The sequence below is a fragment of the Aegilops tauschii genome, chromosome 6, assembly GCF_002575655.3.
Source record: "Aegilops tauschii subsp. strangulata cultivar AL8/78 chromosome 6, Aet v6.0, whole genome shotgun sequence".
NCBI lineage: Eukaryota > Viridiplantae > Streptophyta > Magnoliopsida > Poales > Poaceae > Aegilops > Aegilops tauschii.
The window spans coordinates 33,686,745-33,700,150 of NC_053040.3; the positions used below are offsets into that span (position 1 = coordinate 33,686,745).

Sequence of the window (13,406 nt, forward strand, 5' to 3'; positions counted from 1 at the left end):
GCTGACAAAGCAGCACAAGATTGCCAGCAAGGCTGGAACTCTGTTGGTCTGAATCTCTCTCTACTCTCTGGGTCAAGGATGGCAGATCACACAAACATAGCAAACAACTTTTTTGTTGTGCAATGGGCAATTGTATAACCAGTTAACTGAAATCGTCCAATTGTGCAATGGGCAATTGCATAGCTTCTGCTTCAATCTGACATCTCCAGAGTTTCAGAACAAAAATCAGTATGACTGATGATGAACACACCTAAGTCCAGTCCAGCGAACATTTGTCAGTGGATTCAGCGAACGCAACGAAATTTCGTGCTAGTGAATTCAGCGAACAAAGTTGCAGCGAAGTACTGTACTAGGATGCAGCAACAAGATAATTATCGCGAGGACCCTGATTCCATTGCATTCATAATCATCGCCTTCCACTAAGCAGAGAAACCAACCGATGAAACAAACATTCAGACCAATTCCAGAGTTTCAGAATGCAGATCCGCATGACTGCTGAAGAAACACATTTAAATTCAGAGGATGTTTCTGCATAACCAAATATGAATGCAGCGACGAAATTTTGTCGCTCATTCAGCTAAAACCAGTAAATTAAACGAATACAGCGTACTGAATCACGCAAGCATCGAACAAAGACGCAGCAGAGTAGGATATAACATATCGAGAGATGCTGCCAAGATAATACCAACTCTGATTGACTGATTCCCCATTGCATTCATACACATCGCCTCGCGCTAACTACACAGACCAAAGCCAGCGATGGAACAACGGCGCACGCACTCGGAGAGACGGAACAGCGAGGAGAGCAGAGACTGGACGGACGGAGCAGGAGGCCTAGCCGCCGAATCCGTAGAGGGTGCGTCCCTGTCGCTTGAGCGCGTAGACGACGTCCATGGCGGTGACGGTCTTGCGGCGGGCGTGCTCGGTGTAGGTGACAGCGTCGCGGATGACGTTCTCGAGGAAGATCTTGAGCACGCCGCGGGTCTCCTCGTAGATGAGCCCCGAGATGCGCTTCACGCCGCCCCTGCGCGCCAGACGCCTGATGGCCGGCTTGGTGATGCCCTGGATGTTGTCCCGCAGCACCTTCCGGTGGCGCTTGGCGCCGCCCTTGCCCAGCCCCTTCCCGCCCTTGCCGCGCCCGGACATGGTTGACGGGCTGACGGCTTCCTTGGAGCTGCGAGCGAGCAGATTGGATCGGATGGATTTAGAGGGGAACGGTGGTGGCTGCGTCTGCTGGAGTACGGTGGGGAGAAGGGGGATTTAACGATGGAGGAGGGTCGGCCTGCCGTTGGATCAGGACGCAGTGGACGGTCAAGATCTCGATCCGCGAGAGAGATGGCGCGGATCGCTGACGTGGCTTTCAAACTTTGTCCGGTGAGGCGCGCGGGAGCTAAGAAAAATTGGACTTCATTTTGCCTTCCCGTTAGTATTATGAACTCACACGAGCAGTTTTGTTTTATTTAGTATTTGAAACACTCAATCCATCCATCATTTTTTTTCTGCAGGTCCAATATCCATCCATCATTGGTCCTCCGCTTCTTGCAGCATATTCATCAGTCCATGAGATTAATTTATTTTGGCCAAACAATAGCAAGCGCTACGTTTCATTCATTAAGGAGAAGACCGGTAGAGTCACAAAGTTACAATGGAACGATATGAACACGCCAAAAAAATAAGGTCGCCGTTTGCAATCACCGATCTCATCTACATAACTAACATAGAGGACTTCGGCTTTCATCTTCATCTAACCACCCGACAACACCCTCAAGGAGGACGAGGAATGTTTATAGGGGTGGATCGCAGACTCGCTAACCCGACTTCAGATGGCCACAAACTTGGCTGATCAACAAGACCAATGCACACACCTGGGAAAAGAGCACCTCCAAGCCGCTACTCCCCACAGTCGGATCTTGCTCCAAGACGAAGGCCTCAAGAGGCGTACGACACATAGTGTTGACGTCGTCTGATCCAAAAACAGCCAGATCGAGGGTTTCCCCTGCAGCATTCGTGAAGGAACACGACATTCCTCAATGACGCCTTCAAGAAGGTTATGGCGCTTGCGAGCGTTATCGTCGCCGGGCCAACTATGAGATCAAGCCAAGATTTCGCCGGTAGCCGCATAGTTCAAACCCGAGGATGGCTTGCCACCATCCCCTACCACCACCACACCGCACCAAAGACCCGTCACCGGAGTCCCGCACCAAGTCCATCCCACGCAAGATGAAGCAGTGCGCCGCCAGCGCGCGTCCCTGGCCGATACCGCCGGAGCTAGGCATGTCCAACGCCTCGTCCCATGGACGAGGAACACCAAGCACCGCTACGACAAGGACGCAAGCCCGAGGCCCAGATTCGACACTCCCCCATGCCGTCGAGCGGCCACCACCGAGCGCCATTCAGGGGAGACCCTGTCACCGAGAGGGATACCGCCCTACGGGCAGCATGACCACCGGACCACGGTGCACTGCCGGATCGCCATGCACCACCGACCGTCCGAGACCTACGCAGGACACCAGCCGACCAACGAGGATGCCCCACCGTCACCTTCCCTGGGGCACACACGGCTTTGCCGTTGTCGTCTCTGACGGCGATGAAAAAGGTGAGGGATGGCCTAGCGGCGCGGCTAGGGTTTCCCTCACGTCACTATAGGAGTGCAACTAAAGAATTTCGTCCATGAGATTCATACATCTTCTGTGAGAAGAAGCGGGAAACGAACTGGATACGAAATTCTGAGTGGTAACTAGCATCGGTGGTGCCTACTGCTGAAAGTTTTCATGCGCCTTCGTACCAAAAAGATTACTAGTAGTAGTAATACGGTGGCGATTTCAGATTTGCAAAGTGTTTGTGTCCGGTTTGATGGGGCGTGTTTGGTAGCCTGTATGTGGCTCAATCAGACCCACGCGGTGCAAAAATCAAACATTTGGTAGACTGACTTGCATCAGAATCTTGGCCCGCATGAAACTTAAAGCACCACCGAGCCACGCCCGCTAGGAACGACCGAATCAGCCATTTCTAGCTAGTCAGGCCGAGTCGAGCCATATCACGTTCACGTAGTGGGCCCGGTTGCACGAGAGGACGATCATGTACTTGTTTGTTCTCTTACCTCTCTTAATCTCCTTCTCCAATCTCTTTTTCTTAGTCCCTTAAAATCTACACAACGATGCTTTGATTCAAGATAAATTTGTCCAGTTCGCTAGTCCTTTGGGGCCTTAACATGGCGACTTCCCAACTGTCTACTACAACAAGGTTTGTCCGGTTCCAATGAGGGAGGGCGATGATAGCGGCGCACTTTCGGCTCGTTCCAGTGCTTGTAGTCATCGTTAGGTTGTCGATGGACCTGGTTGTAATTTTTATTACCTCTAGTTTTCTTTTTACTGTCATGATTGATGAATAGATTAAAGTAGTAATCTAAACAATCTTATATTTGTTTACAGATGGAATACGAGAACATCCTTTTGGTGACCGAGCTCACTGGAGCTCTTAAATTTTGAAAAATTAAAAATTCAAACTTTCAGGTTTCAAAAAAATCTGAAAAAATTGTGCAAGTAAATAAGGATGTTACATGTGAGTGTGTAAATTTTTAGTATAAAATATCTTGAAATGCGATCTGTAAAAAAGGACAAATTCATAGCCTAGAAGGATGAATATACCATGTGCTAAAAAGCTCTAGATTTTTTTGCACAACCCTCATTTCAACATATTTTGGCCTGAAAATTTACCCACATGTGTCATGCCTTCATGTATATCTGTATTTTTTTCAGAATTTTTTCAACATATAAATTTTGATGAAATTTGAATTTGAAGGCCTCCATGAAGGCCGAGCTCCAAAAGCTATTCTCGAGGGAATATTAGTTTATAGAGTAAGTTACTACTACTATAACTAGCCTTAAAGCATCTCCAACAGGCGCGCAACCTTGTGGCGCATTAATTTTTTTATAGCATCGAAATAGCCTTTTTTTGCACGCAGCAGGGCGCTTGCTCCAGCAGCCGCTTCAAAATATTACAGCTCCGCCAGACGCGCTAAATTTACAGGCGCTCCCATCACAAACAACATCTCTCACTTTTTATAGAACCAAAAAGATCAAACACGCAAAAAATAAGTCAACAATAAATAGTTCAATTATTATTACAACTCAAACAAATAGTTTATATTTCAATACAACTAATAGTTCAACAATATAACATCAAACATACAACAAGAAACTAGTGTTGTCGCCCATTACATGCCCACCACTCCTCAATTATATCATTTTGAAGATCAACATGCGTTTCGGCTTTTTATTGACGTGCATAGCTAGGATAATTGCGAGGTCCGCCTCCTCTTGAATATCAAATTCTTCGTCGGAAGAATCATAGGACGAACTCTTCTACAATATTGAATTTAAACTAGTTTATAAAACTACAAACAACATGCACCAACTTCATCTACAAAATATAAAGTAGAAGCAATACATACCTTGCAAGTGTTTTGTCAAACACCTTGTGAACGCCGAGTTGCAATGTGGCCGCCGCGTGCTGTTCGTCGGAGGAATGGTGCGCTCGAGGGGCGGCGGCGAGGATAGGAGGTGGAGGAAGCAGCGGCGGCGCGCGGGGATAGGCGGGGGAAGCGCCGACAGGTCGTCGGAGCAAATGGGAAAGGTGCGGACGACGGCGCCAGTGCCTGGAGGTCTCAGATCTGGCGGTTGGTGAAGTCGCGCGCGAGTTGTCGATGTCCAGCGCACGGGAACGGGTGCACGAAATAAGCAATGCACGATGCCGTTTTCTTCCGCGCGCTGAACCCATTATACCACGCACACGATTATTACGCGGCTGCTGGAGCGTCCGTTTCGGCTTCGCGCGTGAATAAAAAACAGTTTTTTTCTGTGCGTGGCTAAGATAGCGCGCCTATTGTGCTCCTATGTGAGAGTTATGGGTTGCATGGCTCTACTCGCATGCATGCGCGTAGTTCTCTCTCTGGTGCAGCGCTGGCCATGGCGTCGGGAAGCGGAGAAGGAATTGCGATCCACGAGGAAATTCGGTGGAATCCGAGCCAAGATTTTGGTTTGATCGAAACAGAAAGAAACAGCGCCAAGAATCCGCAATCCCGTTCTATCTATACCAACAGTTTGTCTAATTCACATCTAGATTTTTTTAAGGATGTCACATCTAACCTCTCACAAACATATAATGGAGCAATAAGAAACAAAAAAACTAGGACAAAAAAATAGACCATAAACAGAGTGAAAATCAGCTTAGATGTGACATAACTATGTAACATAACTATGTCACATCTAGATGTGTCCTACACAGACCCCTATACTAAACAGAGCCGCGCGCCATTGTTTCCCTTTCCTGGCCGAGATTTCGCTTACCGCCATGGAGCTTTGAAACCGAGTCAACTTCGCTATAAATCGCTAGCACTGGGCATGAATAGACCTACCACTACCCGCACTTCTCTTCTCACTCCCTTCGCACTTCAATTCCGCCGTTAACAATATGCGTACCTACGTATTCGAGGAGAGCCACGACGGTACGAATTGAGTCTTTTTCCTCTTAGATTGATCTCACGCCGATTTGTTTCTTCTGTTCTTGATCACTTGTCAACGTTTTAAATCGTAGAAGAGGAGGTTCCCGACAAACTCAATGGCGGAAGGGGAAGCCGCGGTGCCGACGACCCATGCGGCAGCGGCAAGAGCCCCGTGGGCCGCGCTTACGACGCGGACGCCTCGGGCGGCAGAGGCGCGCTATCCCATCCGGGCCGTGGACGCATAAGGCATAGCATGGCCGGGCGAGGTCGCGGTGTCATCGACCTCAACTTCGCCGCATCCGCTGACACTGAGGACGATGGTGCAGCCGCGGGAGACGCGCCAAACACTCTCGTCCACGGTAGAGGGCGCGGCGCCATTGACTTGAACCTTGACACGCCTGAGCACGATGAAGATGGGGACGCAGCGGCGGGTGGTGGAGATGAGGGGCGCGGCGCTGTGGACAATGGCGCACATGGCGGCCGGGAAGATGAGGACAATGGGGATGTCTGTGGCACCGGACATGGTGATGGTGAGTCACTTGCCGCTTACTCATAGCTCAATTCATTCAGTACTCCCTCTGTAAAAAAAAAATAACATATGAGCGTTTAGAGCGTTGCACACGGCCGGAGACGCCAGCAGCGGCACTGTTGTAACTATTGTCCACACGCAGCGAAATCGACTGACACAAAACTATTTTAGCAAATTAATCCGATTAGATTTAATGAGAGTACGCACGCTAGAGCGAGTAGTTTACAGAATAGTTCTCTGGTTAAGTTGAAAGTGAAGAATGCAAGATGTCACAGTCTTTAGTGCAATACTAGTTAATTTTTGTAATACTCTTTATTTTTAAAGCTGGGAGTACTCGGCAAGTCCAAGCAAGTTTCTTTAGTTACATATTCATTTATCTGAAGACCATTTTTCTTTTGTGGAGTTCTTGAAGTCCGTGCGATTTTTATAAAGCTGAATTGAGTATACAGAGTTCTTGAAGACCATGCAATTTTCATAAAGCTCAATTGGGGTAGAGTTCATGCAATTCTTGTAAAGTTCATTCAGTTATCCATTTTATGTGCCGTGGTAGCGATTTTTGTTCCATGGCAGTGTTCTTGTGCAATTGTCATGTTCTTTAGGTTTTCATAGTGTTCGATTCGGTTTTCTATAGTTATTGTGTCAATTGACTAATAACAAGTTCCGGTGCGGAAGATGTCAAGCATGGTGACGCCGGCGATGACGTTGATGGTGAGCTCATCATAAAGTTCAATTCGTTGTAATGCAATGTTTTCCTGTTTGCAACTAGTTAGATTGTACATAAGTGACCACGTGTTTTTCCTGTTTACAGTTAGTTAGATTGACAAAAAACGTGATCATGTGTTCTTCAATTATGTATAGTATTGGTACCATTCGGTTATGTATATGCATGTAGCTTTGTAAAATTTTGATGGTGTTCATGTTTTTTCTAGATTAATTAAGCGTACTTTGGTTCACTTTTGTAGCAGTGATCATGTTATCCTATCGCTCAACATGTTCTGGTTCACTTTTTTAGATGAAGATGGGAATAACCTGTTTAACATCTTCTGGTTCACTTTTGTAGATGAATATGGGAATAACCTGCAGTCACGGGAATGGAGTGACGAAGCCAAGCTAACTGTCTATGGCATGTTGCTGGAGAGGGCTACCCTAGGGGTTTTGAAACGTGGAGTGACCAAGGAAGTGTCTCGTTTGTCCGGTATGCCGCAAAGAACTGTACAAGACGTCTGGAGGAAGGGAAAGCTATTCGGAGGGATGCTTGGAGTGTTAAACAAGAAGCCCAAAAAATGTGGGCGCAAAAGGATAGCCATTGACCAGGAGGCTATAAAAGTAGACGGCGGGAGGAAGAGAACAACCATCAAAGGTCTGGCAAACAAGTTGAATGTGTCGGCTACCACGGTTTGGAGGCGGTTGAAAGAGAAGGAGATCATGCGTCGCAGCAATGCCTGCCATCAAGGGAACTCTCGTCAGTATTAGGGGATGTGGGGGAAGGAGGAAGAAACTGACTTCTCCCTCTTCCTTTCCTAGTGACCCTCCCCCGCCATTATTACACCAAGCCTGACTTCACTGATGTTCTTTTGATCTTTTCACATGATAGAAAGTATCATGTGGGCAAATTTATAAATTAGCAAATTTCTTATGTGGATTCTCCATGATTTTGATTTCAGTTCCAGAAATATTTTAGCCATATTGAAATTCAGTGGTTTGGTTGTCATTTTGACCAAATGATCGGAATTTATCAAGGCCCAACCAAATACTTTGTGTGCTGTACCATAATTGATAAAATATTTTGACCAAAAGACAATTATTTCAGTATTGTACCGAAATTTATGACTTAGAAATTTTGATGAAATTATAGTGAAAGTGAAAACCATACTCTAGACACGCCTCTACATCCTCAACTCGACATCCCGATAATTTGACAAGCCCCTGTCTTGAGCCGAATTGATCCTCCGAGTGACCCTCTCGTAAGCATCCCAGGAAGAGAATGATCCATGGTTGCTATCGCCCTTCGGTGCCACAAAACATAGCAAATCACCTCCGCAAAACGTGGATGTTACAGAGGGGTTTTATTAACCCTTTCCATGTAAATAAATCAGCATTATGATCTGATAAATCATGAATGAGTAGTACTTGTGTCATGAAAGTTTAACAAAATTGTGATAACAAAAGCCGCGGCCTACTCAATTCAGAATCTTCACATAAAACTCCGAAGTCATTATTACAGCAAGATGAAATGTACAGAATCATCGGCGGAGCTACGTGCAGTCCTGGGGGTGCCACTGCCCCCCCAGCTGTAGCCAAATTACTGAAGGGAAATATTTTTAGAGAGTTAAATTAAGGCAGAGTTTAGTCATTTGCCCCCCCCCCCCAAAGATGCACATTTCTTGTTTGGCCCCCTGAGATCTTCTGCTAGCTCCGCCACTGTACAGAATGCTAGTCAACAGCAATCCAAACAGAAATTACAAATGCATCTCAGGCTATGAATCCGGGCAACAACAACGATCCGACCATTCCGACATATCGGCGAAAGATTAACAGGCCTGTCATGTGCCAGCTTTCACCTCCTTCATGATGCGCATACGGGCATGCTGGGGTGTAATTCTCCTCCATGACCAGGAGGTTCCACTGCGCATGCGGGTCATGAGTCTGAGAACACGGTCCACGCAGGAGTGGAGTTCTCATACCTGCTATGTGTGACTCGAGCAAACTCCTCGACATCCTGGTTCTTCTCCATGTCATCAGGGTCAATATCAACAATGAATATGTCGCCATAGGGCCCCACCGAGTGCAAGAAGATCGGCACCGACATTGGGGTAGCAGACACTGCGGCAAGGTCCGCAGTCACTGCGATGATCCGCCCGTCTGGGCTGAAGGCCAGGTGGTTCACGTGCTCGGAGAAGTCATACCTGCTCCGGAATACCCTCACCATAGAGCGATCTATTGCGCTCATTATGTAAACAGCAAAGTACCCTGGGTCTAGGTCATGGTCCCGCTCCGGTGCGTCCACGGGCTTGTCACGGTTTGACGAGAACAGAATCCAGTCTATGTTCGGAGACCACTGGCCGTGTGTGTCAATCCGATCGCCCTCCGTTATCCGTTACGCTTCGCCGGCGTCCTCCCCGATCTCTGCGTCCATTATATACAGATTTTTATACGTGTTATCTCCTCCATCTATTGTTGATCGGAAGACAAGTTATGTACCTGTATAAATGTAAATATACATCGGTGATCGTCAGACCTATACAGAGTTATCACCCTGCAAGGGAAACAATATTCACGTTCGACGGACTAGAGGGCTCATGGAGTCATTAAAGGAAGACTGAAGTTGTAATTCCGTATCGTCTGGATTGGTGGAAGGGAACGCATTCTTGAATTTTCCCTTCGTGAGTAGTCGTTGCTCCCGTGCACCACTCGATAAGGGAGGGATGGTGTAGATCTCCGGTGTTTCGTTGGCTTTCAAAGATGGTCCCATACACACATAAAGTATATCCATCTTTTGGTTCTACACTGGTGAGAAGATTCCATCGGGGCCATCCGTCTATATGTTCAAGTACACAAATACAAACAGAGCGATAACTATTGGCCAGTCAAATACAGGCACGTCATCTTTTCTTTTGAACTAAAAGATAAAGGGGCATGGTGTACTCACTGTTAGGTTGATCTCTCTCCCGTTCGACCCGTTAAAAAAAGTTCGAGCCCAACGGGTCGAACGGGCCACTGACTCGCGCCCTGATCGGGGGCGCCCAACTAAACCATGATTGGTGGGCCCCTGTGACCCGCGCTATATAAACAGAGGTGGGGGCCGGGGCGCTATTCACGAGGTTAATCGCTGCCGCAATCCCCACCTACAATCCCTACCGATCTAGGGTTAGCGCGGTGCTCACGGGAAGCTCCACCACCGTCACCTACTCTCTGCCATCGCCGTGCGCCCAAGCACCACGATGGCCTCCAGCTCGAGTTCGTCTACTACTGCACAAGGTAGGTTCACCGGATCTACTAGCCTACTCCGATCTAAAGTTCTATCAATGGTATCAGCCATATCGGGCTAGTCGATTTCGGTACAAAGAAACAACAACAGAAAAAGAAAAAGAAAAAGAGACTCCCTCCCCCAAAGAACCCTAGAAGGGCAAAGAAGAAAAGTTGTGCCGCCGCAAGGCCGCGCCGTTCCTCTCGATCTCGATGCGCATCGGCAAGCCGAGGCATCGAGAAGAAGAACACCACCCCTTTTCAGGGGCAAAGAACACCACCACCGACCCATTCGACGGCGGCGCGCTCACCACAAGGGGAACGCGCGACCGGCGAAGGGGTCGGCAGGGGCGCAGCCGCTCCGTCCATCTAGGTCGCCGTCGTGCGGCAGTTGCCTCTCTTTCTCTCTGTGGGGAGGTGGTGGATGGAGACAGTGCATACAAAGGAGGGAGAAAGGATAGGGGAGGGGCTCCGGCGCGGTGGTAGATCCACGGCGTCGCCGGCGGCCGGCGGCAGCTCCAACCTCACCGCCACTTGACCGCCGTCGCGCGCAGTGGGGAAGAGGAGGGCTCAGCCGCGCTGCTCTCTCTCTGCCACAGGAGAAAGAACAGGGAGGAAAGAAAGGGAGAGGAGGCGCGCGGCGCGGTGGCTTCAGCCGCCGCCGCCGGCGGCCGGACCGGGCGGCCGGGGAGCAGCAGCTGCCTCCGCCGTTTTCGGGAGAGAGAGAAGAGATCGAGAGAATGGGGCGCTAGGGTTTTCGGTCGGGGGGCGCTGCCCTGTTTTGATCGAGCGAAACCAGCGGACAGCCGTCCGATCGTCTTGAACGACCAGGATGCAAAACCTAGCCCCGCCGCTGGGCCTCTTGGGCCGAAAGTGACGAGGCCGGCAACCGGATGCGAGCCGAACAGGCCAGGACAGGCGCGCACATCGCGCGAGCAGGCCGTGGGCCGGGCGAGAGGGCAGGCCGTTGATGTGCTGCTCGTTTTCTTTTTGTTTTCTGTTTATTTTGTTATTTGTCCAGTTTTGGGCAAATTTCAAATAGTGTTTCCTATGCAAAATTTTTCCAACGAAAATTTTTGTTTAGTAAATAGCAAAGTAAACAGAAAAATTTTATGAGAATGAAATTTTTTCAGAAAATAAATGTTCATGAATTTTATAAAGAAAATTAAAAAAGTTCATGATTTCTTATTTGGTCAAAGAAAAGTTTTTGTAAAGAGTAAAAGTTCGTGAATTTTTATTCATGATTTTCCGCTGCGTAAATAATTAATGCTCTTTTACAAAGAAAATAAAAGTTTAGAAAGAATTAAGGTTTTAAGAGGATGTTAAAGTGATTATTAAAATGAATATGATTATGTTATTTTTATGACCAACGTTGTTAATAACATGATCATGTTTTATTATTGAAATTTAAAGGTGCATTTATTTCTAATTTTTGCCCAACGGCAATATAGATTTAATTGCATAGACAATTATATGTTTAATTTGACCAACGTTAGATTAATACATATGATTGGTGTATTGATGTCACTTAAATTGTAATTTCAGGAGGCTTTCACTTGATGAGTTGCCTAAAAGAAGTTCCGACACTCAGAGGTGACAACCACACTGAGTGGAGGAAGAAAGTTGAACTGGCGTTTGTTTGTGCTGATCTCGACTGGGTTGTGGAGAAACCACAGCCGGTCAGACCCACAGAGCCAGTAAGAGAGGCTACTGACGATGATGCTGCATGGGCTAAAAAGAAAGGGGACTATGCTCCTTTGGAGCAGTCCTACCTCATAGATAATCAAAAGTGGGTCAATGCAAATAAAAAATGCATGGCTTTTATAAAGAACACCATTGAGAGCGCCATTGTGGGCTCCATTGCAGAATGCACTTCCGCAGGGGAGTTGCTCTCAAAGATAAAGAGCCAGTTTACTGGCTCTTCAAAGATATATGCCACCCATGTGTTAGAGCAACTGGTGACAGAAAAATACACGGGTGGTAGTCATGGCATAAGAGAGCACATCCTCAGGATGAGCGATATGGCAGCAAAGCTCAAACCCATGGATGCGGATCTGGAGATAAAACCAGCGCTCATGGTCCACCTTGTCATGGCTTCATTGCCGAAGGAGTTTGAAGCTTTTGTTGTGAACTATAATATGTCACCTGGAACATGGGACGTTGAAAAGACAATAGCAATGTGTGTTCAAGAGGAGGAGAGACTCAAAGCCTCACATGGTGGTACACTCAACTATGTGCAGGGTCACAAAAGAAAGAATTACAATCTGAACAACAAAAGTTCTCCTTCAAAGCCACAAGGAAAAATTTCCTATCAGCATCAGCGTCAGCAACAGCCTTTCTCAGTGGACAAAGACACCTGTCTCCACTGTAAGAAGACCGGGCATTACAAGAAAGACTGCCCTGTTTGGCTAAAGTCGATCATGGCAAAAAGAGGGATTCCGTTCGACGCGGACTACGCTAAGAAGCGAAAAACGCATTGAAGTGGCGAACGGAGTTGAAGCAGAAGTTGAAGCTGTCGGTGATATCTCCTTGGAGTTAGCTGATGGATTCAATCTTCTACTTAGAGATGTTTTATTTGTTCCATCATGTCATAGAAACTTAATAAGTGTTTCTTGCTTGGACAAAGATAATTATGAGTGTTATTTTGGACATGGCAAGTGTGCCGTTTGGTTAAATAATGCTTATGTGGGTGATGCTTTACTACATGATGAGCTTTATTTGTTATCACTTCGTGAAAAAGTTTATTCCGTGTGCAATGTGAAAAAACATGTTTCTGCGTCGAATAAAGAACAAAAGAAAAGGAAAATAACATTTGACTCATCGAAATTATGGCACTGTCGCTTGGGCCATATTTCGAAGGGGAGAATAGAAAGATTAGTCAAAAGTGAAATTCTTCCTCCGTTAGAATTTTCAGACTTAGAACAATGCATAGATTGCATTAAAGGAAAGTACGTAAAACAAATCAAAAAAGGTGCAATCCATAGCACAGGCACACTAGAAATCATTCACACTGATATTTGTGGACCATTTCCGGTGAAAAGTGTGGATGGATATGACTCGTTCATAACATTCACAGATGATTACTCTCGCTATGGTTATATTTATCCAATCAGAGAAAGACCGGAAGCGTTGGATAAATTTAAACTATTCAAAGCTGAAGTTGAAAATCAGCACGATAAAAGAATAAAGATAGTAAGGTCCGACCGTGGGGGAGAGTACTACGGTCGACACACTCCATATGGCCAAGTCCCTGGACCTTTTGCGAAGTTCTTGCAGGAGACTGGCATAGTAGCCCAGTATTCAATGCCAGGCGAACCTCAGCAAAATGGAGTAGCTGAAAGGCGCAACCGCACCCTTATGGATATGGTGCGCAGCATGATGAGTTATTCCAACTTGCCATTGGGATTA

General features: G+C 47.0%; 1 protein-coding gene across 1 annotated transcript; it reads right to left on the minus strand.

The window, feature by feature from the left end:
- Window positions 1–668: 668 nt before the first annotated feature.
- LOC109751422 (histone H4) lies at window positions 669–1,226 on the minus strand. The gene has a single exon (XM_020310312.3). The coding sequence runs from the start codon at window positions 1,144–1,146 to the stop codon at window positions 835–837; it is 312 nt and encodes a 103-aa protein (XP_020165901.1). The 5' UTR covers window positions 1,147–1,226; the 3' UTR covers window positions 669–834.
- Between the last annotated feature and the right edge of the window lie 12,180 nt (window positions 1,227–13,406).